The 27,129-nt window shown below is 54.3% G+C and overlaps 1 protein-coding gene across 3 annotated transcripts in view; it reads left to right on the plus strand.

Annotated features, from left to right (window-relative positions):
• Window positions 1-27,129, plus strand: part of LOC147094628 (serine/threonine-protein phosphatase 4 catalytic subunit) — a 71,899-nt gene that overhangs the window by 42,329 nt on the left and 2,441 nt on the right. Inside the window, exons 4-8 of one of the 3 annotated variants that reach the window (XM_085974456.1) lie at window positions 259-309; window positions 1,555-1,656; window positions 16,576-16,749; window positions 17,198-17,324; window positions 18,664-18,853. In XM_085974456.1, the coding sequence (XP_085830582.1) occupies window positions 259-309; window positions 1,555-1,656; window positions 16,576-16,749; window positions 17,198-17,324; window positions 18,664-18,853 (644 nt within the window). The remainder of the gene's footprint in view (window positions 1-258; window positions 310-1,554; window positions 1,657-16,575; window positions 16,750-17,197; window positions 17,325-18,663; window positions 18,854-27,129) is intronic. The other 2 variants (XM_085974459.1, XM_085974458.1) reach the window with 2 other exon arrangements.

Below are 27,129 nucleotides of genomic sequence, written 5' to 3' on the forward strand. Positions count from 1 at the left end.
CCCACCAGTACTGTAACCCAGTGTTATACAGTGACAGACCTGTACCCACCTGTACTGTACCCGTGTTATACAGTGACAGACCTGTACCCACCTGTACTGTACCCCAGTGTTATACAGCGACAGACCTGTACCCACCAGTTCTGTACCCCAATGTTCCACAGTGACAGACCTGTACCCACTGAATCAAGGAGAGCGCAGCTCAACTCAAACTGCGACCAAACTTTGTTGTCTGCTAATCGTCGTTCTCTTGCTCCCCAGGTCTGTGGAGACATCCATGGGCAGTTCTACGACCTAAAGGAATTATTCAGGGTGAGTAGCCGTTTACTGTCTCTCTTCCACGCACCACCCCGCTGCTGTTTATCACTCCTCCCTGTCAGCACTAACTCTCTCCCCGGGGTACGGGTCCCCACGGGCATCGACTCTCCCCGGATTACGGGTCCCCGCGGGCGCCGACTCTCCCCGGGGTACGGGTCCCCACGGGCACCGACTCTCCCCGGGGTACGGGTCCCCACGGGCACCGACTCTCCCCGGGGTACGGGTCCCCACAGGCAGCGACTCTTCCCGGGGTACGGGTCCCCACGAGCACCGACTCTTCCCGGGGTACTGGTCCCCACAGGCACCGACTCTCCCCGGGGTACGGGTCCCCACGGGCACCGACTCTCCCCGGGGTACTGGTCCCCACTGGCACCGACTCTCCCCGGGTTACGGGTCCCCACGGGCACCGACTCTCCCCGGGGTACGGGTCCCCGCGGGCACCGACTCTCCCTGGGGTACCGGTCCCCACGGGCACCGACTCTCCCCGGGGTACGGGTACCCACGGGCACCGACTCTTCCCGGGGTATGGGTCCCCACGGGCACCGACTCTCCCCAGGGTACGGGTCCCCGCGGGCACCGACTCTCCCTGGGGTACCGGTCCCCACGGGCACCGACTCTCCCCGGGGTACGGGTCCCCACGGGCACCGACTCTCCCCGGGGTACGGGTCCCCACGGGCACTGACACTCCCCGGGGTATGGGTCCCCACAGGCATCGACTCTCCCCGAGGTACGGGACCCCGCGGACACCCACTCTCCCTGGGGTACGGGTCTCCGCGGGCACCGACTCTTCCCGGGGTACAGCTCCCCACGGGCACCGACTCTCCCTGGGGTACGGGTCCCCACGGGCACCGAATCTCCCTGGGGTACGGGTCCCCACGGGCTCCGACTCTCCCCGGGGTACGGGTCCCCGCGGGCACCGACTCTCCCCGGGGTACGGGTCCCCGCGGGCACCGACTCTTCCCGGGGTACAGCTCCCCACGGGCACCGACTCTCCCTGGGGTACGGGTCCCCACGGGCACCGAATCTCCCTGGGGTACGGGTCCCCACGGGCTCCGACTCTCCCCGGGGTACGGGTCCCCGCGGGCACCGACTCTCCCCGGGGTACGGGTCCCCACGGGCTCCGACTCTCCCTGGGGTATGGGTCCCCACGGGCTCCAACTCTGCCCAGGTTACTGGAGCGGTGTCGGAGTGTACGGGACAGGCGATCGCTCTGATTTTTCGCCTTCTCGCTCTCCCCAGGTGGGTGGCGATGTGCCAGAGACAAATTACCTTTTTATGGGCGACTTTGTGGATCGAGGATTCTACAGTGTCGAGACGTTCCTGCTGCTGCTCGCATTGAAGGTGAGAACCAGGTGGGCAGAGGGCGGAGACACTGAACCCGGGTACGACCGAGAGTGGAGTGAGAGACTGCACAGGGAATACACGACCCCACCAACTCATAACTCCCAGGGCAGTCATTATCTAGGACTGTACTCTGTGTCTAAACCCGTGGTGTACCTGCCCTGGGAGTGTTTGATGGGACAGTGTAGAGGGAGCTTTACTCTGTATCTAACCCTGTGCTGTACCTGCCCTGGGAGTGTTTGATGGGACAGTGTAGAGGGAGCTTTACTCTGTATCTAACCCGTGCTGTACCTGCCCTGGGAGTGTTTGATGGGACAGTGTAGCGGGAGCTTTACTCTGTATCTAACCCGTGCTGTACCTGCCCTGGGAGTGTTTGATGGGACAGTGTAGAGGGAGCTTTACTCTGTATCTAACCCGTGCTGTACCTGCCCTGGGAGTGTTTGATGGGACAGTGTAGAGGGAGCTTTACTCTGTATCTAACCCTGTGCTGTACCTGCCCTGGGAGTGTTTGATGGGACAGTGTAGAGGGAGATTTACTCTGTATCTAACCCGTGCTGTACCTGCCCTGGGAGTGTTTGATGGGATAGTATAGAGGGAGCTTTACTCTGTATCTAACCCCGTGCTGTACCTGCCCTGGGAGTGTTTGATGGGACAGTATAGAGGGAGCTTTACTCTGTATCGAACCCCGTGCTGTACCTGCCCTGGGAGTGTTTGATGGGACAGTGTAGAGGGAGCTTTACTCTGTATCTAACCCGTGCTGTACCTACTCTGGGAGTGTTCGATGGGACAGTGTAGAGGGAGCTTTACTCTGTATCTGACCCATGCTGTACCTGTCCTGGGGGTGTTTGATGGGACAGTGTAGAGGGAGCTTTACTCTGTACCTAACCCGTGCTGTACCTGCCCTGGGAGTGTTTGATGGGACAGTGTAGAGGGAGCTTTACTGTGTATCTAACCCCGTGCTGTACCTGCCCTGGGAGTGTTTGATGGGACAGTGTAGAGGGAGCTTGACTCTGCATCTAACCCGTGCTGTACCTGCCCTGGGAGTGTTTGATGGGACAGTGTAGAGGGAGCTTTACTCTGTATCTAACCCCGTGCTGTACCTGCCCTGGGAGTGTTTGATGGGACAGTGTAGAGGGAGCTTTACTCTGTATCTAACCCCGTGCTGTACCTGCCCTGGGAGTGTTTGATGGGACAGTGTAGAGGGAGCTTGACTCTGCATCTAACCCGTGCTGTACCTGCCCTGGGAGTGTTTGATGGGACAGTGTAGAGGGAGCTTTACTCTGTATCTAACCCCGTGCTGTACCTGCCCTGGGAGTGTTTGATGGGACAGTGTAGAGGGAGCTTTACTCTGTATCTAACCCCGTGCTGTACCTGCCCTGGGAGTGTTTGATGGGACAGTGTACAGGGAGCTTTACTCTGTATCTAAGCCGTGCTGTACCTGCCCCGGGAGTGTTTGATGGGACAGTGTAGAGGGAGCTTTACTCTGTATCTAACCCTGTGCTGTACCTGCCCTGGGAGTGTTTGATGGGACAGTGCAGAGGGAGCTTTACTCTGTATCTAACCCGTGCTGTACCTACCCTGGGAGTGTTTGATGGGACAGTGTAGAGGGAGCTTTTCTCTGTATCTAACTCCGTGCTGTACCTGCCCTGGGAGTGTTTGATGGGGCAGTGTAGAGGGAGCTTTACTCTGTATCTAACCCTTGCTGTACCTGTCCTGGGAGTGTTTGACGGGGCAGTGCAGAGGGAGCTTTACTCTGTATCTAACCCGTGCTGTACCTGCCCTGGGAGTGTTCGATGGGACAGTGTAGAGGGAGCTTTACTCTGTATCTAACCCGTGCTGTACCTGCCCTGGGAGTGTTTGATGGGACAGTGTAGAGGGAGCTTTACTGTGTATCTAACCCCGTGCTGTACCTGCCCTGGGAGTGTTTGATGGGACAGTGTAGAGGGAGCTTTACTCTGCATCTAACCCGTGCTGTACCTGCCCTGGGAGTGTTTGATGGGACAGTGTAGAGGGAGCTTTACTCTGTATCTGACCCCGTGCTGTACCTGCCCTGGGAGTGTTTGATGGGACAGTGTAGAGGGAGCTTTACTCTGGATCTGACCCCGTGCTGTACCTGCCCTGGGAGTGTTTGATGGGACAGTGTACAGGGAGCTTTACTCTGTATCTAACCCGTGCTGTACCTGCCCCGGGAGTGTTTGATGGGACAGTGTCGAGGGAGCTTTACTCTGTATCTAACCCTGTGCTGTACCTGCCCTGGGAGTGTTTGATGGGACAGTGCAGAGGGAGCTTTACTCTGTATCTAACCCGTGCTGTACCTACCCTGGGAGTGTTTGATGGGACAGTGTAGAGGGAGCTTTACTCTGTATCTAACCCGTGCTGTACCTACTCTGGGAGTGTTTGATGGGACAGTGCAGAGGGAGCTTTTCTCTGTATCTAACTCCGTGCTGTACCTGCCCTGGGAGTGTTTGATGGGGCAGTGTCGAGGGAGCTTTACTCTGTGTCTAACCCTTGCTGTACCTGTCCTGGGAGTGTTTGACGGGGCAGTGTAGAGGGAGCTTTACTCTGTATCTAACCCGTGCTGCACCTGCCCTGGGAGTGTTCGATGGGACAGTGTAGAGGGAGCTTTACTCTGTATCTAACCCGTGCTGTACCTGCCCTGGGAGTGTTTGATGGGACAGTGTAGAGGGAGCTTTACTGTTTATCTAACCCCGTGCTGTACCTGCCCTGGGAGTGTTTGATGGGACAGTGTAGAGGGAGCTTTACTCTGTATCTAACCCGTGCTGTACTTGCCCTGGGAGTGTTTGATGGGACAATGTTGAGGGAGCTTTACTCTGTATCTAACCCCGTGTTGTACCTGCCCTGGGAGTGTTTGATGGGACAGTGCAGAGGGAGCTTTACTCTGTATCTAACCCTGTGCTGTACCTGCCCTGGGAGTGTTTGATGGGACAGTGTAGAGGGAGCTTTACTCTGTATCTAACCCTGTGCTGTACCTGCCCTGGGAGTGTTTGATGGGACAGTGTAGAGGGAGCTTTACTCTGTATCTAACCCTGTGCTGTACCTGCCCTGGGAGTGTTTGATGGGACAGTGCAGAGGGAGCTTTACTCTGTATCTAACCCTGTGCTGTACCTGCCCTGGGAGTGTTTAATGGGGCAGTGTAGAGGGAGCTTTACTCTGTATCTAACCCATGCTGTACCTGCCCTGGGAGTGTTTGATGGGACAGTGTAGAGCGAGCTTTACTCTGTATCTAACCCGTGCTGTACCTGCCCTGGGAGTGTTTGATGGGACAGTGCAGAGGGAGCTTTACTGTTTATCTGACCCCGTGCTGTACCTGCCCTGGGAGTGTTTGATGGGACAGTGTAGAGGGAGCTTTACTCTGTATCTAACCCGTGCTGTACTTGCCCTGGGAGTGTTTGATGGGACAATGTAGAGGGAGCTTTACTCTGTATCTAACCCTGTGCTGTACCTGCCCTGGGAGTGTTTGATGGGACAGTGCAGAGGGAGCTTTACTCTGTATCTAACCCTGTGCTGTACCTGCCCTGGGAGTGTTTGATGGGACAGTGTCGAGGGAGCTTTATTCTGTATCTAACCCTGTGCTGTACCTCCCCTGGGAGTGTTTGATGGGACAGTGTAGAGGGAGCTTTGCTCTGTATCTAACCCTGTGCTGTACCTGCCCTGGGAGTGTTTGATGGGACAGTGTAGAGGGAGCTTTACTCTGTATCTAACCCGTGCTGTACCTGCCCCGGGAGTGTTTGATGGGACAATGTAGAGGGAGCTTTACTCTGTATCTAACCCGTGCTGTACCTGCCCCGGGAGTGTATGATGGGACAGTGTAGAGGGAGCTTTACTCTGTATCTAACCCTGTGCTGTACCTGCCCTGGGAGTGTTTGATGGGACAGTGTAGAGGGAGCTTTACTCTGTATCTAACCCGTGCTGTACCTACCCTGGGAGTGTTTGATGGGACAGTGTAGAGGGAGCTTTACTCTGTATCTAACCCGTGCTGTACCTACTCTGGGAGTGTTTGATGGGACAGTGTAGAGGGAGCTTTTCTCTGTATCTAACTCCGTGCTGTACCTGCCCTGGGAGTGTTTGATGGGGCAGTGTAGAGGGAGCTTTACTCTGTATCTAACCCTTGCTGTACCTGTCCTGGGCGTGTTTGACGGGGCAGTGTAGAGGGAGCTTTACTCTGTATCTAACCCGTGCTGTACCTGCCCTGGGAGTGTTCGATGGGACAGTGTAGAGGGAGCTTTACTCTGTATCTGACCCGTGCTGTACCTGTCCTGGGGGTGTTTGATGGGACAGTGTAGAGGGAGCTTTACTCTGTATCTAACCCGTGCTGAACCTGCCCCGGGAGTGTTTGATGGGACAGTGTAGAGGGAGCTTTACTCTGTATCTAACCCGTGCTGTACCTGCCCCGGGAGTGTTTGATGGGACAATGTAGAGGGAGCTTTACTCTGTATCTAACCCGTGCTGTACCTGCCCCGGGAGTGTATGATGGGACAGTGTAGAGGGAGCTTTACTCTGTATCTAACCCTGTGCTGTACCTGCCCTGGGAGTGTTTGATGGGACAGTGTAGAGGGAGCTTTACTCTGTATCTAACCCGTGCTGTACCTACCATGGGAGTGTTTGATGGGACAGTGTAGAGGGAGCTTTACTCTGTATCTAACCCGTGCTGTACCTACTCTGGGAGTGTTTGATGGGACAGTGTAGAGGGAGCTTTTCTCTGTATCTAACTCCGTGCTGTACCTGCCCTGGGAGTGTTTGATGGGGCAGTGTAGAGGGAGCTTTACTCTGTATCTAACCCTTGCTGTACCTGTCCTGGACGTGTTTGACGGGGCAGTGTAGAGGGAGCTTTACTCTGTATCTAACCCGTGCTGTACCTGCCCTGGGAGTGTTCGATGGGACAGTGTAGAGGGAGCTTTACTCTGTATCTGACCCGTGCTGTACCTGTCCTGGGGGTGTTTGATGGGACAGTGTAGAGGGAGCTTTACTCTGTATCTAACCCGTGCTGAACCTGCCCTGGGAGTGTTTGATGGGTCAGTGTAGAGGGAGCTTTACTCTGTATCTAACCCGTGCTGTACTTGCCCTGGGAGTGTTTGATGGGACAATGTAGAGGGAGCTTTACTCTGTATCTAACCCTGTGCTGTACCTGCCCTGGGAGTGTTTGATGGGACAGTGTAGAGGGAGCTTTACCCTGTATCTAACCCTGTGCTGTACCTGCCCTGGGAGTGTTTGATGGGACAGTGTAGAGGGAGCTTTACTCTGTATCTAACCCTGTGCTGTACCTGCCCTGGGAGTGTTTGATGGGACAGTGTAGAGGGAGCTTTACTCTGTATCTAACCCTGTGCTGTACCTGCCCTGGGAGTGTTTGATGGGGCAGTGTAGAGGGAGCTTTACTCTGTATCTAACCCATGCTGTACCTGCCCTGGGAGTGTTTGATGGGACAGTGTAGAGGGAGCTTTACTCTGTATCTTACCCTGTGCTGTACCTGCCCTGGGAGTGTTTGATGGGACAGTGCAGAGGGAGCTTTACTCTGTATCTAACCCTGTGCTGTACCTGCCCTGGGAGTGTTTCATGGGACAGTGTAGAGGGAGCTTTACTCTGTATCTAACCCGTGCTGTACCTGCCCCGGGAGTGTTTGATGGGACAATGTAGAGGGAGCTTTACTCTGTATCTAACCCGTGCTGTACCTGCCCCGGGAGTGTTTGATGGGACAGTGTAGCGGGAGCTTTACTCTGTATCTAACCCTGTGCTGTACCTGCCCTGGGAGTGTTTGATGGGGCAGTGTAGAGGGAGCTTTACTCTGTATCTAACCCTTGCTGTACCTGTCCTGGGAGTGTTCGATGGGACAGTGTGGAGGGAGCTTTACTCTGTATCTGACCCATGCTGTACCTGTCCTGGGGGTGTTTGATGGGACAGTGTAGAGGGAGCTTTACTCTGTATCTAACCCGTGCTGTACCTGCCCTGGGAGTGTTTGATGGGAGAGTGTAGAGGGAGCTTTACTGTTTATCTAACCCCGTGCTGTACCTGCCCTGGGAGTGTTTGATGGGACAGTGTAGAGGGAGCTTTACTCTGTATCTAACCCGTGCTGTACTTGCCCTGGGAGTGTTTGATGGGACAAGGTAGAGGGAGCTTTACTCTGTATCTAACCCTGTGCTGTCCCTGCCCTGGGAGTGTTTGATGGGACAGTGCAGAGGGAGCTTTACTCTGTATCTAACCCTGTGCTGTACCTGCCCTGGGAGTGTTTGATGGGACAGTGTAGAGGGAGCTTTACTCTGTATCTAACCTTGTGCTGTACCTGCCCTGGGAGTGTTTGATGGGACAGTGCAGAGGGAGCTTTACTCTGTATCTAACCTTGTGCTGTACCTGCCCTGGGAGTGTTTGATGGGACAGTGTAGAGGGAGCTTTACTCTGTATCTAACCCTGTGCTGTACCTGCCCTGGGAGTGTTTGATGGGACAGTGTAGAGGGAGCTTTACTCTGCATCTAACCCGTGCTGTACCTGCCCTGGGAGTGTTTGATGGGACAGTGTAGAGGGAGCTTTACTGTGTATCTAACCCCGTGCTGTACCTGCCCTGGGAGTGTTTGATGGGACAGTGTAGAGGGAGCTTTACTCTGCATCTTACCCGTGCTGTATCTGCCCTGGGAGTGTTTGATGGGACAGTGTAGAGGGAGCTTTACTCTGTATCTAACCCGTGCTGTACATGCCCTGGGAGTGTTTGATGGGACAGTGTAGAGGGAGCTTTACTCTGTATCTAACCCTGTGCTGTACCTGCCCTGGGAGTGTTTGATGGGACAGTGCAGAGGGAGCTTTACTCTGTATCTAACCCCGTGCTGTACCTGCCCTGGGAGTGTTTGATGGGACAGTGTAGAGGGAGCTTTACTCTGTATCTAACCCGTGCTGTACTTGCCCTGGGAGTGTTTGATGGGACAATGTAGAGGGAGCTTTACTCTGTATCTAACCCTGTGCTGTACCTGCCCTGGGAGTGTTTGATGGGACAGTGCAGAGGGAGCTTTACTCTGTATCTAACCCTGTGCTGTACCTGCCCTGGGAGTGTTTGATGGGACAGTGTCGAGGGAGCTTTATTCTGTATCTAACCCTGTGCTGTACCTCCCCTGGGAGTGTTTGATGGGACAGTGTAGAGGGAGCTTTGCTCTGTATCTAACCCTGTGCTGTACCTGCCCTGGGAGTGTTTGATGGGACAGTGTAGAGGGAGCTTTACTCTGTATCTAACCCGTGCTGTACCTGCCCCGGGAGTGTTTGATGGGACAATGTAGAGGGAGCTTTACTCTGTATCTAACCCGTGCTGTACCTGCCCCGGGAGTGTATGATGGGACAGTGTAGAGGGAGCTTTACTCTGTATCTAACCCTGTGCTGTACCTGCCCTGGGAGTGTTTGATGGGACAGTGTAGAGGGAGCTTTACTCTGTATCTAACCCGTGCTGTACCTACCCTGGGAGTGTTTGATGGGACAGTGTAGAGGGAGCTTTACTCTGTATCTAACCCGTGCTGTACCTACTCTGGGAGTGTTTGATGGGACAGTGTAGAGGGAGCTTTTCTCTGTATCTAACTCCGTGCTGTACCTGCCCTGGGAGTGTTTGATGGGGCAGTGTAGAGGGAGCTTTACTCTGTATCTAACCCTTGCTGTACCTGTCCTGGGCGTGTTTGACGGGGCAGTGTAGAGGGAGCTTTACTCTGTATCTAACCCGTGCTGTACCTGCCCTGGGAGTGTTCGATGGGACAGTGTAGAGGGAGCTTTACTCTGTATCTGACCCGTGCTGTACCTGTCCTGGGGGTGTTTGATGGGACAGTGTAGAGGGAGCTTTACTCTGTATCTAACCCGTGCTGAACCTGCCCCGGGAGTGTTTGATGGGACAGTGTAGAGGGAGCTTTACTCTGTATCTAACCCGTGCTGTACCTGCCCCGGGAGTGTTTGATGGGACATTGTAGAGGGAGCTTTACTCTGTATCTAACCCGTGCTGTACCTGCCCCGGGAGTGTATGATGGGACAGTGTAGAGGGAGCTTTACTCTGTATCTAACCCTGTGCTGTACCTGCCCTGGGAGTGTTTGATGGGACAGTGTAGAGGGAGCTTTACTCTGTATCTAACTCCGTGCTGTACCTGCCCTGGGAGTGTTCGATGGGACAGTGTAGAGGGAGCTTTACTCTGTATCTGACCCGTGCTGTACCTGTCCTGGGGGTGTTTGATGGGACAGTGTAGAGGGAGCTTTACTCTGTATCTAACCCGTGCTGAACCTGCCCTGGGAGTGTTTGATGGGTCAGTGTAGAGGGAGCTTTACTCTGTATCTAACCCGTGCTGTACTTGCCCTGGGAGTGTTTGATGGGACAATGTAGAGGGAGCTTTACTCTGTATCTAACCCTGTGCTGTACCTGCCCTGGGAGTGTTTGATGGGACAGTGTAGAGGGAGCTTTACTCTGTATCTAACCCTGTGCTGTACCTGCCCTGGGAGTGTTTGATGGGACAGTGTAGAGGGAGCTTTACTCTGTATCTAACCCTGTGCTGTACCTGCCCTGGGAGTGTTTGATGGGACAGTGTAGAGGGAGCTTTACTCTGTATCTAACCCTGTGCTGTACCTGCCCTGGGAGTGTTTGATGGGGCAGTGTAGAGGGAGCTTTACTCTGTATCTAACCCATGCTGTACCTGCCCTGGGAGTGTTTGATGGGACAGTGTAGAGGGAGCTTTACTCTGTATCTTACCCTGTGCTGTACCTGCCCTGGGAGTGTTTGATGGGACAGTGCAGAGGGAGCTTTACTCTGTATCTAACCCTGTGCTGTACCTGCCCTGGGAGTGTTTCATGGGACAGTGTAGAGGGAGCTTTACTCTGTATCTAACCCGTGCTGTACCTGCCCCGGGAGTGTTTGATGGGACAATGTAGAGGGAGCTTTACTCTGTATCTAACCCGTGCTGTACCTGCCCCGGGAGTGTTTGATGGGACAGTGTAGCGGGAGCTTTACTCTGTATCTAACCCTGTGCTGTACCTGCCCTGGGAGTGTTTGATGGGGCAGTGTAGAGGGAGCTTTACTCTGTATCTAACCCTTGCTGTACCTGTCCTGGGAGTGTTCGATGGGACAGTGTGGAGGGAGCTTTACTCTGTATCTGACCCATGCTGTACCTGTCCTGGGGGTGTTTGATGGGACAGTGTAGAGGGAGCTTTACTCTGTATCTAACCCGTGCTGTACCTGCCCTGGGAGTGTTTGATGGGAGAGTGTAGAGGGAGCTTTACTGTTTATCTAACCCCGTGCTGTACCTGCCCTGGGAGTGTTTGATGGGACAGTGTAGAGGGAGCTTTACTCTGTATCTAACCCGTGCTGTACTTGCCCTGGGAGTGTTTGATGGGACAATGTAGAGGGAGCTTTACTCTGTATCTAACCCTGTGCTGTCCCTGCCCTGGGAGTGTTTGATGGGACAGTGCAGAGGGAGCTTTACTCTGTATCTAACCCTGTGCTGTACCTGCCCTGGGAGTGTTTGATGGGACAGTGTAGAGGGAGCTTTACTCTGTATCTAACCTTGTGCTGTACCTGCCCTGGGAGTGTTTGATGGGACAGTGCAGAGGGAGCTTTACTCTGTATCTAACCTTGTGCTGTACCTGCCCTGGGAGTGTTTGATGGGACAGTGTAGAGGGAGCTTTACTCTGTATCTAACCCTGTGCTGTACCTGCCCTGGGAGTGTTTGATGGGACAGTGTAGAGGGAGCTTTACTCTGCATCTAACCCGTGCTGTACCTGCCCTGGGAGTGTTTGATGGGACAGTGTAGAGGGAGCTTTACTGTGTATCTAACCCCGTGCTGTACCTGCCCTGGGAGTGTTTGATGGGACAGTGTAGAGGGAGCTTTACTCTGCATCTTACCCGTGCTGTATCTGCCCTGGGAGTGTTTGATGGGACAGTGTAGAGGGAGCTTTACTCTGTATCTAACCCGTGCTGTACATGCCCTGGGAGTGTTTGATGGGACAGTGTAGAGGGAGCTTTACTCTGTATCTAACCCTGTGCTGTACCTGCCCTGGGAGTGTTTGATGGGACAGTGCAGAGGGAGCTTTACTCTGTATCTAACCCCGTGCTGTACCTGCCCTGGGAGTGTTTGATGGGACAGTGTAGAGGGAGCTTTACTCTGTATCTAACCCGTGCTGTACTTGCCCTGGGAGTGTTTGATGGGACAATGTAGAGGGAGCTTTACTCTGTATCTAACCCTGTGCTGTACCTGCCCTGGGAGTGTTTGATGGGACAGTGCAGAGGGAGCTTTACTCTGTATCTAACCCTGTGCTGTACCTGCCCTGGGAGTGTTTGATGGGACAGTGTCGAGGGAGCTTTATTCTGTATCTAACCCTGTGCTGTACCTCCCCTGGGAGTGTTTGATGGGACAGTGTAGAGGGAGCTTTGCTCTGTATCTAACCCTGTGCTGTACCTGCCCTGGGAGTGTTTGATGGGACAGTGTAGAGGGAGCTTTACTCTGTATCTAACCCGTGCTGTACCTGCCCCGGGAGTGTTTGATGGGACAATGTAGAGGGAGCTTTACTCTGTATCTAACCCGTGCTGTACCTGCCCCGGGAGTGTATGATGGGACAGTGTAGAGGGAGCTTTACTCTGTATCTAACCCTGTGCTGTACCTGCCCTGGGAGTGTTTGATGGGACAGTGTAGAGGGAGCTTTACTCTGTATCTAACCCGTGCTGTACCTACCCTGGGAGTGTTTGATGGGACAGTGTAGAGGGAGCTTTACTCTGTATCTAACCCGTGCTGTACCTACTCTGGGAGTGTTTGATGGGACAGTGTAGAGGGAGCTTTTCTCTGTATCTAACTCCGTGCTGTACCTGCCCTGGGAGTGTTTGATGGGGCAGTGTAGAGGGAGCTTTACTCTGTATCTAACCCTTGCTGTACCTGTCCTGGGCGTGTTTGACGGGGCAGTGTAGAGGGAGCTTTACTCTGTATCTAACCCGTGCTGTACCTGCCCTGGGAGTGTTCGATGGGACAGTGTAGAGGGAGCTTTACTCTGTATCTGACCCGTGCTGTACCTGTCCTGGGGGTGTTTGATGGGACAGTGTAGAGGGAGCTTTACTCTGTATCTAACCCGTGCTGAACCTGCCCCGGGAGTGTTTGATGGGACAGTGTAGAGGGAGCTTTACTCTGTATCTAACCCGTGCTGTACCTGCCCCGGGAGTGTTTGATGGGACAATGTAGAGGGAGCTTTACTCTGTATCTAACCCGTGCTGTACCTGCCCCGGGAGTGTATGATGGGACAGTGTAGAGGGAGCTTTACTCTGTATCTAACCCTGTGCTGTACCTGCCCTGGGAGTGTTTGATGGGACAGTGTAGAGGGAGCTTTACTCTGTATCTAACCCGTGCTGTACCTACCATGGGAGTGTTTGATGGGACAGTGTAGAGGGAGCTTTACTCTGTATCTAACCCGTGCTGTACCTACTCTGGGAGTGTTTGATGGGACAGTGTAGAGGGAGCTTTTCTCTGTATCTAACTCCGTGCTGTACCTGCCCTGGGAGTGTTTGATGGGGCAGTGTAGAGGGAGCTTTACTCTGTATCTAACCCTTGCTGTACCTGTCCTGGGCGTGTTTGACGGGGCAGTGTAGAGGGAGCTTTACTCTGTATCTAACCCGTGCTGTACCTGCCCTGGGAGTGTTCGATGGGACAGTGTAGAGGGAGCTTTACTCTGTATCTGACCCGTGCTGTACCTGTCCTGGGGGTGTTTGATGGGACAGTGTAGAGGGAGCTTTACTCTGTATCTAACCCGTGCTGAACCTGCCCTGGGAGTGTTTGATGGGAGAGTGTAGAGGGAGCTTTACTGTTTATCTAACCCCGTGCTGTACCTGCCCTGGGAGTGTTTGATGGGACAGTGTAGAGGGAGCTTTACTCTGTATCTAACCCGTGCTGTACTTGCCCTGGGAGTGTTTGATGGGACAATGTAGAGGGAGCTTTACTCTGTATCTAACCCTGTGCTGTCCCTGCCCTGGGAGTGTTTGATGGGACAGTGCAGAGGGAGCTTTACTCTGTATCTAACCCTGTGCTGTACCTGCCCTGGGAGTGTTTGATGGGACAGTGTAGAGGGAGCTTTACTCTGTATCTAACCTTGTGCTGTACCTGCCCTGGGAGTGTTTGATGGGACAGTGCAGAGGGAGCTTTACTCTGTATCTAACCTTGTGCTGTACCTGCCCTGGGAGTGTTTGATGGGACAGTGTAGAGGGAGCTTTACTCTGTATCTAACCCTGTGCTGTACCTGCCCTGGGAGTGTTTGATGGGACAGTGTAGAGGGAGTTTTACTCTGCATCTAACCCGTGCTGTACCTGCCCTGGGAGTGTTTGATGGGACAGTGCAGAGGGAGCTTTACTGTGTATCTAACCCCGTGCTGTACCTGCCCTGGGAGTGTTTGATGGGACAGTGTAGAGGGAGCTTTACTCTGCATCTTACCCGTGCTGTATCTGCCCTGGGAGTGTTTGATGGGACAGTGTAGAGGGAGCTTTACTCTGTATCTAACCCGTGCTGTACATGCCCTGGGAGTGTTTGATGGGACAGTGTAGAGGGAGCTTTACTCTGTATCTAACCCCGTGCTGTACCTGCCCTGGGAGTGTTTGATGGGACAGTGTAGAGGGAGCTTTACTCTGTATCTAACCCCGTGCTGTAGCTGCCCTGGGAGTGTTTGATGGGACAGTGTAGAGGGAGCTTTACTCTGTATCTAACCCGTGCTGTACCTACCCTGGGAGTGTTTGATGGGACAGTGTAGAGGGAGCTTTACTCTGTATCTAACCCGTGCTGTACCTACTCTGGGAGTGTTTGATGGGACAGTGTAGAGGGAGCTTTTCTCTGTATCTAACTCCGTGCTGTACCTGCCCTGGGAGTGTTTGATGGGGCAGTGTAGAGGGAGCTTCACTCTGTATCTGACCCGTGCTGTACCTGTCCTGGGGGTGTTTGATGGGACAGTGTAGAGGGAGCTTTACTGTTTATCTAACCCCGTGCTGTACCTGCCCTGGGAGTGTTTGATGGGACAGTGTAGAGGGAGCTTTACTCTGTATCTAACCCGTGCTGTACTTGCCCTGGGAGTGTTTGATGGGACAATGTAGAGGGAGCTTTACTCTGTATCTAACCCCGTGTTGTACCTGCCCTGGGAGTGTTTGATGGGACAGTGCAGAGGGAGCTTTACTCTGTATCTAACCCTGTGCTGTACCTGCCCTGGGAGTGTTTGATGGGACAGTGTAGAGGGAGCTTTACTCTGTATCTAACCCTGTGCTGTACCTGCCCTGGGAGTGTTTGATGGGACAGTGTAGAGGGAGCTTTACTCTGTATCTAACCCTGTGCTGTACCTGCCCTGGGAGTGTTTGATGGGACAGTGCAGAGGGAGCTTTACTCTGTATCTAACCCTGTGCTGTACCTGCCCTGGGAGTGTTTGATGGGGCAGTGTAGAGGGAGCTTTACTCTGTATCTAACCCATGCTGTACCTGCCCTGGGAGTGTTTGATGGGACAGTGTAGAGGGAGCTTTACTCTGTATCTAACCCGTGCTGTACCTGCCCTGGGAGTGTTTGATGGGACAGTGTAGAGGGAGCTTTACTGTTTATCTGACCCCGTGCTGTACCTGCCCTGGGAGTGTTTGATGGGACAGTGTAGAGGGAGCTTTACTCTGTATCTAACCCGTGCTGTACTTGCCCTGGGAGTGTTTGATGGGACAATGTAGAGGGAGCTTTACTCTGTATCTAACCCTGTGCTGTACCTGCCCTGGGAGTGTTTGATGGGACAGTGCAGAGGGAGCTTTACTCTGTATCTAACCCTGTGCTGTACCTGCCCTGGGAGTGTTTGATGGGACAGTGTAGAGGGAGCTTTACTCTGTATCTAACCCTGTGCTGTACCTGCCCTGGGAGTGTTTGATGGGACAGTGCAGAGGGAGCTTTACTCTGTATCTAACCCTGTGCTGTACCTGCCCTGGGAGTGTTTGATGGGACAGTGTAGAGGGAGCTTTACTCTGTATCTAACCCTGTGCTGTACCTGCCCTGGGAGTGTTTGATGGGACAGTGCAGAGGGAGCTTTACTCTGTATCTAACCCTGTGCTGTACCTGCCCTGGGAGTGTTTGATGGGACAGTGTAGAGGGAGCTTTACTCTGTATCTAACCCGTGCTGTGCCTGCCCCGGGAGTGTTTGATGCGACAATGTAGAGGGAGCTTTACTCTGTATCTAACCCGTGCTGTACCAGCCCCGGGAGTGTTTGATGGGACAGTGTAGAGGGAGCTTTACTCTGTATCTAACCCTGTGCTGTACCTGCCCTGGGAGTGTTTGATGGGACAGTGTAGAGGGAGCTTTACTCTGTATCTAACCCTGTGCTGTACCTGCCCTGGGAGTGTTATGATGGGACAGTGTAGAGGGAGCTTTACTCTGTATCTAACCCGTGCTGTCCCTGCCCTGGGAGTGTTTGATGGGACAGTGTAGAGGAAGCTTTACTCTGTATCTAACCCTGTGCTGTACCTGCCCTGGGAGTGTTTGATGGGACAGTGTGGAGGGAACTTTACTCTGTATCTAACCCTGTGCTGTACCTGCCCTGGGAGTGTTTGATGGGACAGTGTAGAGGGAGCTTTACTCTGTATCTAACCCGTGCTGTACCTGCCCTGGGAGTGTTTGATGGGACAGTGTAGAGGGAGCTTTACTCTGTATCTAACCCGTGCTGTACCTGCCCTGGGAGTGTTTGATGGGACAGTGTAGAGGGAGCTTTACTCTGTATCTAACCCGTGCTGTACCTGCCCTGGGAGTGTTTGATGGGACAGTGTAGAGGGAGCTTTACTCTGTATCTAGGGGTCGGGTGGAGTTGTCTTGTTGAGGGGTCTGGTTGAGGGAGGGACGGGGGAGGGCGTTGGGAGGGATTAAGACTGGTGTCCGTGTCCTGGACCCCTCCTCATGCTGCGTCTCTCCCGTGCTCCTCAGGTGCGTTACCCGGACAGAATCACCTTGATCCGGGGGAACCACGAGAGCCGGCAGATTACGCAGGTCTACGGCTTCTACGATGAGTGTCTCCGCAAGTACGGCTCGGTGACGGTGTGGAGATACTGCACGGAGATCTTCGACTACCTCAGCCTATCCGCCATCATCGACGGCAAGGTACGGGCTGTGGGGGAGGGTGTAAGAGATAGAGTGTATGATGTGGTGGTTGGGCAGAGGTGGGGTCCGGGCGGGAGGGTCCGGGGGGGAGGGTGGGGAGGGTCCGGAGGGGGTGGGAGCGTGCCGGGAGGGAGGGAGGGAGGGTCCGGGGAGGGAGAGAGGATCTGGGCGGGGGGAGGGTCCAGGGAGAGGGGGTGTCCGGGGGTGTTCTGGGGGGAGAGGGGGTCCGGGGAGGGGGTCTGGGGGAAGGCTGGTCCAGGGGGAGGCGGTGTCCGTGGGGAAGGAGGGTCCGAGGGGAGGGGGGGTTCCGGGAAGGGGGTTCCGGGGGGAGTGCGGGATTATTGGGTAGGAGTGATGGGAGTGCAGGGCCAGCGGTTGTTGCTGGGAGTTTCTCTACTTGATGCTGAGCGTCCCTGTGTCTAACACCTCTCCCTCGTTCCTCTCTCAGATATTCTGTGTACATGGCGGCCTCTCTCCCTCCATTCAGACCCTAGACCAGATTAGGACGATAGATCGGAAACAGGAGGTTCCTCATGACGGTCCAATGTGTGATCTTTTGTGGTCCGACCCTGAAGGTAAACAGCTCTGAGATGCGTGGGGTGGTGGGAGCTGTAGAATTGTCCTGGGTCATCGCATTTCTCCCCATCCCCGGAATACATATCCCCAACGGCACCAACTCTCCCCGGGGAACGGGTCCCCACGGACGCCGACTCTCCCCGGGGTACGGGCCTCCACGGGCACGACTCTCCCCGGGGTACGGGCCCCCACGGGCGCAGACTCTCCCCGGGGTACGGGTCCCCACGGGCGCCGACTCTCTCCCCGGGGTACGGTTCCCCAACGGCACCGACTCTCCCCGGGGTACGGGTCCCCAACGGCACCGACTCTCCCCGGGGTACGGGTCCCCACGGGCGCCGACTCTCCCCGGGGTACGGGTCCCCACGGGCACCGACTCTCCCCAGGGTACGGGTCCCCACGGGCACCGACTCTCCCCGGGGTACGGGTCCCCGCGGGCACCGACTCTCCCCGGGGTACGGGACCCCACGGGCTCCGACTCTCCCCGGGGTACGGCTCCCCACGGGCACCGACTCTCCCCGGGGTACGGGTCCCCACGGGCGCCGACTCTCCCCGGGGTACGGGTCCCCACGGGCACCGACTCTCCCCGGGGTACGGGTCCCCAACGGCACCGACTCTCCCCGGGGTACGGGTCCCCAACGGCACCGACTCTCCCCGGGGTACGGGTCCCCACGGGCGCCGACTCTCCCCGGGGTACGGGTCCCCACGGGCACCGACTCTCCCCAGGGTACGGGTCCCCACGGGCACCGACTCTCCCCGGGGTACGGGACCCCACGGGCTCCGACTCTCCCCGGGGTACGGCTCCCCACGGGCACCGACTCTCCCCGGGGTACGGGTCCCCACGGGCGCCGACTCTCCCCGGGGTACGGGTCCCCACGGGCACCGACTCTCCCCAGGGTACGGGTCCCCACGGGCGCCGACTCTCCCCGGGGTACGGGTCCCCACGGGCACCGATTCTCCCCGGGGTACGGGTCCCCACAGGCACCGACTCTCCCCGGGGTACGGGACCCCCCGGGCACCGACTCTCCCCGGGGTACGGGTCTCCACGGGCGCCGACTCTCTCCCCGGGGTACGGGTCCCCACGGGCACCGACTCTCCCCGGGGTACGGGTCCCCAACAGCACCGACTCTCCCCGGGGTACGGGTCCCCACGGGCGCCAACTCTCCCCGGGGTACGGGTCCCCGCGGGCACCGACTCTCCCCGGGGTACGGGTCCCCGCGGGCACCGACTCTCCCTGGGTACGGGTCCCTGTGGGCACCGACACTCTCCAGATGGCTTTGGGCCAGCACTGACACTGACACTTTGACCCTACCTAACTGCTTCCCTCTTCACCCTCTTCAGATACGACGGGCTGGGGGGTGAGTCCGAGGGGTGCAGGGTACCTCTTCGGCAGTGACGTCGTCGCTCAGTTCAATGCCGCGAACGACATCGACATGATCTGCCGAGCGCACCAGCTGGTGATGGAAGGCTACAAGTGGCACTTCAACGAGACGGTACTGACAGTCTGGTCGGCCCCCAACTACTGCTACAGGTGAGGGGGTCACGGGCATGGGCACTGCCTTGGGTCATTCCGTTCACCCTCTGCAACCTGCGGGTCCAATACAGCCCCAGAAAGAGGGGGGATGTGGAATAAGCAGAGAACTCCTGCTAAACTTGAATCGAATCTTCGTGAGACCACACTTGGAGCACTGTGTACAGTTCTGCTCTGGTTAGACCACACTTGGAGCACTATGTACAGTTCTGGTCTGGTTAGACCACACTTGGAGCACTGTGCACAGTTCTAGTCCGGTTAGACCACACTTGGAGCACTGTGCACAGTTCTGGCCTGGTTAGACCACACTTGGAGCAATGTGCACAGTTCCGGTCTGGTTAGACCACACTTGGAGCACTGTGCACAGTTCTGGACTGGTTAGACCACACTTGGAGCACTGTGCACAGTTCCGGTCTGGTTAGACCACACTTGGAGCACTGTGCACAGTTCTGGTCTGGTTAGACCACACTTGGAGCACTGTGCACAGTTCTGGTCTGGTTAGACCACACTTGGAGCACTGTGCACAGTTCTGGTCTGGTTAGACCACACTTGGAGCACTGTGCACAGTTCTGGTCTGGTTAGACCACTATTGGAGCACTGTGCACAGTTCTGGTCTGGTTAGACCACACTTGGAGCACTGTGCACAGTTCTGGTCTGGTTAGACCACACTTGGAGCACTGTGCACAGTTCTGGTCTGGTTAGACCACACTTGGAGCACTGTGCACAGTTCTAGTCCGGTTAGACCACACTTGGAGCACTGTGCACAGTTCAGGTCTAGTTAGACCACACTTGGAGCACTGTGCACAGTTCTGGCCTGGTTAGACCACACTTGGAGCACTGTGCACAGTTCCGGTCTAGTTAGACCACACTTGGAGCACTGTGCACAGTTCTGGTCTGGTTCGACCACACTTGGAGCACTGTGCACAGTTCTGGCCTGGTTAGACCACACTTGGAGCACTGTGCACAGTTCCGGTCTGGTTAGACCACACTTGGAGCACTGTGCACAGTTCTGGTCTGGTTCGACCACACTTGGAGCACTGTGCACATTTCCGGTCTTGTTAGACCACACTTGGAGCATTGTGCACAGTTCTGGTCTGGTTAGACCACACTTGGAGCACTGTGCACAGTTACACTTGGAGCACTGTGCACAGTTCAGGTCTAGTTAGACCACACTTGGAGCACTGTGCACAGTTCTGGCCTGGTTAGACCACACTTGGAGCACTGTGCACAGTTCCGGTCTAGTTAGACCACACTTGGAGCACTGTGCACAGTTCTGGTCTGGTTCGACCACACTTGGAGCACTGTGCACAGTTCTGGCCTGGTTAGACCACACTTGGAGCACTGTGCACAGTTCCGGTCTGGTTAGACCACACTTGGAGCACTGTGCACAGTTCTGGTCTGGTTCGACCACACTTGGAGCACTGTGCACATTTCCGGTCTTGTTAGACCACACTTGGAGCATTGTGCACAGTTCTGGTCTGGTTAGACCACACTTGGAGCACTGTGCACAGTTCCGGTCTGGTTAGACCACACTTGGAGCACTGTGTACAGTTCTGGTCTGGTTAGACCACACTTGGAGCACTGTGTACAGTTCTGGTCTGGTTAGACCACACTTGGAGCACTGTGCACAGTTCTGGTCTGGTTAGACCACACTTGGAGCACTGTGCACAGTTCCGGTCTGGTTAGACCACAATTGGAGCATTGTGCACAGTTCCGGTCTGGTTAGACCACACTTGGAGCACTGTGCACCGTTCTGGTCTGGTTAGACCACACTTGGAGCACTGTGCACAGTTCTGATCTGGTTAGACCACACTTGGAGCACTGTGCACAGTTCTGGCCTGGTTAGACCACACTTGGAGCACTGTGCACAGTTCTGGTCTGGTTAGACCACACTTGGAGCACTGTGCACAGTTCTGGTCTGGTTAGACCACACTTGGAGCACTATGTACAGTTCTGGTCTGGTTAGACCACACTTGGAGCACTGTGCACAGTTCTAGTCCGGTTAGACCACACTTGGAGCACTGTGCGCAGTTCTGGCCTGGTTAGACCACACTTGGAGCACTGTGCACAGTTCTGGTCTGGTTAAATGTAAGAAGTCACACAACACCAGGTTATAGTCCAACAGCTTTATTTGAAGTCACAAGCTTTCGGAGCGCTGCTCCTTCGTCAGGTGAAGTGGAGAAATGCATAAAGACACAGCTTATATAGTCAGAGAATAATGTCAGATGTTTACAGGTAATCTTTCTAACTGCCATTTATCACACCTCGGCAGAGAGATAATCACAGCAATCAAAGGTGTGAATGGTGTCCAAACAGGTCAGTCAGGAATACATTACATCAAAGAACAATGAGGTGGGGTCACAAGAGGTCAAATGTTCAGATGCTGGGGTCTGTATGAAAAACAAAAAAAGACAGAAAACATTTTTTGTTGTTGCTGGAAATCACAGCAGGTCCGGCCGCATCTGTGTGGAGAGAACAAGCCAACGACGACTCGAGTCTGGATGACCCTACATCAGGTGGGGTTACATGTAGCGTGACATGAACCCAAGATCTCGGTGCAGGCCGTCCTCATGGGTGCGGAACTTGTGTATCAGTTTCTGCTCGACGATTTTGCGTTGACGTGTGTCTCGAAGGCCGCCTTGGAGAATGCTTACCCGAAGATCGGAGGCTGAATGTTCTTGACTGCTGAAGTGTTCCCCGACTGGGAGGGAACACTCCTGCCTGGCGATTGTTGCGCGGTGTCCGTTCATCCGTTGTCGCAGTGTCTGCATGGTCTCGCCGATGTACCATGCTCCGGGACATCCTTTCCTGCAACGTATGAGGTAGACAACGTTGGCCGAGTCACATGAGCATGTACCTGGTGGGTGGTGTCCTCACGTGTGATGATGGTATCTGTGTTGATGATCTGGCATGTCTTGCAGAGGTTGCCGTGGCAGGGTTGTGTGGTGTCGTGGTCGCTGTTCTCCTGAAAGCTGGGTAATTTGCTGCGAACGATGGTCTGTTTGAGGTTAGGCGGCTGTTTGAAGGCGAGTAGTGGAGGCGTGGGGATGGCCTTAGCGAGATGTTCGTCGTCATCGATGACATGTTGAAGGCTGCGAAGAACATGGCATAGTTTCTCTGCTCCGGGGAAGTACTGGACGACGAAGGGTACTCTGTTGGTTGTGTCCCGTGTTTGTCTTCTGAGGAGGTCTATACGATTTTTCGCTGTGGCCCGTCGGAACTGTCGATCGACAAGTCGAGCGTCATATCCCGTTCTTACGAGGGCGTCTTTCAGCGTCTGTAGGTGTCCATCGCGTTCCTCCTCATCTGAGCAGATCCTGTGTATTCGCAGGGCTTGTCCATAGGGGATGGCTTCTTTAACATGGTTAGGGTGGAAGCTGGAGAAGTGGAGCATCGTGAGGTTGTCCGTGGGCTTGCGGTAGAGTGAAGTGCTGAGGTGTCCGTCTTTGATGGAGACTCGTGTGTCCAAGAATGAAACCGATTCTGAGGAGTAGTCCATGGTGAATTTGATGGTGGGATGGAACTTGTTGATGTTATCGTGTAGTCTTTTCAGTGATTCTTCGCCATGGGTCCATAGGAAGAAAATGTCGTCGATGTATCTGGTGTATAGCATTGGTTGGAGGACCTGTGCAGCGAAGAAGTCTGGCTAGAAGTTGTGCATGAAGATGTTGGCGTATTGGGGTGCGAATTTGGTCCCCATGGCTGTTCCGTGTGTTTGGGTAAAGAACTGGTTGTCGAAGGTGAAGACATTGTGGTCAAGGATGAAGTGGATGAGTTGTAGGATGGCGTCTGGAGATTGGCTGTTGTTGGTGTTGAGTACTGAGGCAGTCGCAGCGATGCCGTCTTCGTGGGGGATACTGGTGTAGAGTGCCGAGACGTCCATCGTGGCGAGGAGTGTTCCTGGTTCAACTGGTCCGTGGGTGCTGAGTTTCTGTAAGACCCATGGCGAAGAATCACTGAAAAGACTACACAATAACATCAACAAGTTCCATCCCCCATCAAACTCACCATGGACTACTCCTCAGAATCGGTTTCATTCTTGGACACACGAATCTCCATCAAAGACGGACACCTCAGCACTTCACTCTACCGCAAGCCCACAGACAACCTCACGATGCTCCACTTCTCCAGCTTCCACCCTAACCATGTTAAAGAAGCCATCCCCTATGGACAAGCCCTGCGAATACACAGGATCTGCTCAGATGAGGAGGAACGCGATGGACACCTACAGACGCTGAAAGACGCCCTCGTAAGAACGGGATATGACGCTCGACTCGTCGATCGACAGTTCCGACAGGCCACAGCGAAAAATCGCATAGACCTCCTCAGAAGACAAACACGGGACACAACCAACAGAGTACCCTTCGTCGTCCAGTACTTCCCCGGAGCAGAGAAACTATGCCATGTTCTTCGCAGCCTTCAACATGTCATCGATGACGACGAACATCTCGCTAAGGCCATCCCCACGCCTCCACTACTCGCTTTCAAACAGCCGCCTAACCTCAAACAGACCATCGTTCGCAGCAAATTACCCAGCTTTCAGGAGAACAGCGACCACGACACCACACAACCCTGCCACGGCAACCTCTGCAAGACATGCCAGATCATCAACACAGATACCATCATCACACGTGAGGACACCACCCACCAGGTACATGGTACATACTCATGTGACTCGGCCAACGTTGTCTACCTCATACGTTGCAGGAAAGGATGCCCCGGAGCATGGTACATCGGCGAGACCATGCAGACACTGCGACAACGGATGAACGGACACCGCGCAACAATCGCCAGGCAAGAGTGTTCCCTCCCAGTCGGGGAACACTTCAGCAGTCAAGAACATTCAGCCTTCGATCTTCGGGTAAGCATTCTCCAAGGCGGCCTTCGAGACACACGACAACGCAAAATCGTCGAGCAGAAACTGATAGCCAAGTTCCGCACTCATGAGGACGGCCTCAACCGGGATCTTGGGTTCATGTCACGCTACATGTAACCCCACCTGACGTAGGGTCATCCAGACTCGAGTCGTCGTTGGCTTGTTCGCTCTACACAGATGCGGCCGGACCTGCTGTGATTTCCAGCAAAAAAAAAATGTTTTTTGTCTTTTTTTGTTTTTCACACAGACCCCAGCATCTGCAATATTTGACCCCTTGTGACCCCACCTCATTGTTCTCTGATGTAATGTTTTCCTGACTGACCTGTTTGGACACCATTCACACCTTTGATTGCTGTGATTATCTCTCTGCCGAGGTGTGATAAATGGCAGTTAGAAAGATTACCTGTAAACATCTGACATTATTCTCTGACTATATAAGCTGTGTCTTTATGCATTTCTCCACTTCACCTGACGAAGGAGCAGCGCTCCGAAAGCTTGTGACTTCAAATAAAGCTGTTGGACTATAACCTGGTGTTGTGTGACTTCTTACATTTGTCCACCCCAGTCCAACTCCGGCATCTCCACACCTGGCCTGGTTGGACCACACTTGGAGCACTGTGCACAGTTCCGGTCTGGTTAGACCACACTTGGAGCACTGTGCACAGTTTCAGTCTGCTTAGACCACACTTGGAGCACTGTGCACAGTTCCGGTCTGGTTAGACCACACTTGGAGCATTGTGCACAGTTCTGGTCTGGTTAGACCGCACTTGGAGCATTGTGCACAGTTCTGGTCTGGTTAGACCACACTTGGAGCACTGTGCACAGTTCTGGTCTGGTTAGACTACACTTGGAGCACTGTGCACAGTTCCGGTCTGGTTAGACCACACTTGGAGCACTGTGCACAGTTCTGGTCTGGTTAGACCACACTTGGAGCACTGTGCACAGTTCTGGTCTGGTTAGACCGCACTTGGAGCACTGTGCGCAGTTCTGGTCTGGTTAGACCGCACTTGGAGCACTGTGCACAGTTCTGCTCTGGTTAGACCACACTTGGAGCACTGTGCACAGTTCTGGTCTGGTTAGACCACACTTGGAGCACTGTATAGAGTTCCGGTCTGGTTAGACCACACTTGGAGCACTGTGCACAGTTCTAGTCTGGTTAGACCACACTTGGAGCACTGTGCACAGTTCTGGTCTGGTTAGACCACACTGGGAGCACTGTGTACAGTTCTGGTCTGGTTAGACCACACTTGGGGCACTGTGCACAGTTCTGGTCCGGTTAGACCACACTTGGAGCATTGTGTACAGTTCTGGTCTGGTTAGACCACACTTGGAGCACTGTGCACAGTTCTAGTCTGGTTAGAGCACACTTGGAGCACTGTGCACAGTTCTTTTTTTAAAATTCATTGATGGGATGTGGGCGTTGCTGGCTGGCTAGGCCTGCATTTAGTGCCCATCCCTAATTGCCCTTGAGAAGATGGTGGTGAGCCGCCGCCTTGAACCGCTGCAGTCCATATGGTGTAGGTACACCCACAATACGGTTAGGGAGTTCCAGGATTTTGGCCCAGCGACAGTGAAGGAACGGCGATACAGGTCCAAGTCAGGATGGTGTGTGGCTTGGAGGGGAACTTGTAGGTGGTGATGTTCCCATGCGTCTGCTGCCCTTGTCCTTCTAAGTGGTAGAGGTCGCGGGTTTGGAAGGTGCTGTTGAAGGAGCTTTGGCGAGTTGCTGCAGTGCATCTTGTAGATGTACACACTGCAGCCACGGTACGCCGGTGGTGGAGGGAGTGAATGTTTAAGGTGGTGGATGGGGTGCCAATCAAGCGGGCTGCTTTGTCCTGAATGGTGTCGAGCTTCTTGAGTGTTGTTGGAGCTGCACTCATCCAGGCAAGTGGAGAGTATTCCATCACACTCCTTACTTGTGCCTTGTAGATGGTGGAAAGGCTTTGGGGAGTCAGGAGGTGAGACACTCGCCGCAGAATACCCAGCCTCTGACCTGCTCTTGTAGCCACAGTATTTATGTGGTTGGTCCAGTTAAGTTTCTGGTCAATGGTGACCCCCCGGGATATTGATGGTGGGGGATTCGGCGATGGTAATGCCATTGAATGTCAAGGGGAGATGGTTAGAGTCTCGCTTGTTGGAGATGGTCATTGCCTGGCACTTGTGTGGTGCGAACGTTACTTGCCACTTGTCAGCCCAAGTCTGAATGTTGTCCAGGTCTTGCTGCATATGGACATGGACTGCGTCAGTATCTGACGAGTCTCGAATGGTGCTGAACAGTGTCATAGAGTCATAGAGTTTTACAGCACAGAAAGAGGCCCTTCGGCCCATCGTGTCTGCGCCGCCCATCCATCCCTGTCCAGTCTAATCCCATTTTCCAGCATTTGGTCCATAGCCTTGTATGCAATGGCATTTCAAGTGCTCATCCAAATGCTTCTTGAATGTTGTGAGGGTTCCTGCCTCTACCACCCTTTCAGGCAGTGAGTTCCAGCTTCCAACCACCCTCTGGGTGAAAAAGTTCCTCCTCAAATCCCCCCTAAATCTCCTGCCCCTTACCCTGAATCTGTGCCCCCTTGTTATTGACCCCCCTACTAAGGGGAAAAGTTCCTCTTTATCTACCCTATCTATGCCCCTCATCATTTTGTACACCTCAATCAGGTCCCCCCTCAGCCTCCTTTGCTCCAAGGAAAACAACCCCAGCCTGTAGAGTCTCTCTTCATAGCTAAGGCGCTCCATCCCAGGTAACATCCTGGTGAATCTTCTCTGCACCCTCTCCAGAGCAATCACATCCTTCCTATAGTGAGGCGACCAGAACTGCACACAGTACTCCAGCTGTGGCCTCACCAGCGTTTTGTACAGCTCCATCATAACCTCCCTACTCTTATATTCTATGCCTCTGCTAATGAAGGCAAGTATCCCATATGCCTTTTTAACCACCTTATCTACCTGTTCCGCTGCCTTCAGGGATCTATGTACATGTACACCAAGGTCCCTCTGACCCTCTGTACTTCCTAGGGCCCTACCACCCATTGTGTATTCCCTTGCCTTATTTGACCGTCCAAAATGCATCACCTCGCACTTTTCAGGGTTAAATTCCATTTGCCACTTTTCCGCCCATCTGACCAACCCGTTAATATCGTCCTGTAGCCTGAGACTTTCCTCCTCGCAATTTACCACCCCACCAATTTTCGTGTCATCTGCGAACTTACTGATCATACCCTTTACATTCTCATCCAAATCGTTAATGTAGATCACAAACAGCAAGGGACCCAGCACCGATCCCTGAGGTACCCCACTGGACACAGGCTTCCAGTCACAAAAGCAACCTTCGACCATCACCCTCTGCCTCCTGCCACTCAGCCAGTTTAGGATCCAACGCGCCAAGGCACCCTGGATCCCATGG

This window comes from Somniosus microcephalus, unplaced genomic scaffold (genome assembly GCF_052327205.1).
Source record: "Somniosus microcephalus isolate GS21.2 unplaced genomic scaffold, FLI_Smic_1.0 unresolved_chr1, whole genome shotgun sequence".
NCBI classification, from domain to species: Eukaryota; Metazoa; Chordata; class Chondrichthyes; order Squaliformes; family Somniosidae; genus Somniosus; species Somniosus microcephalus.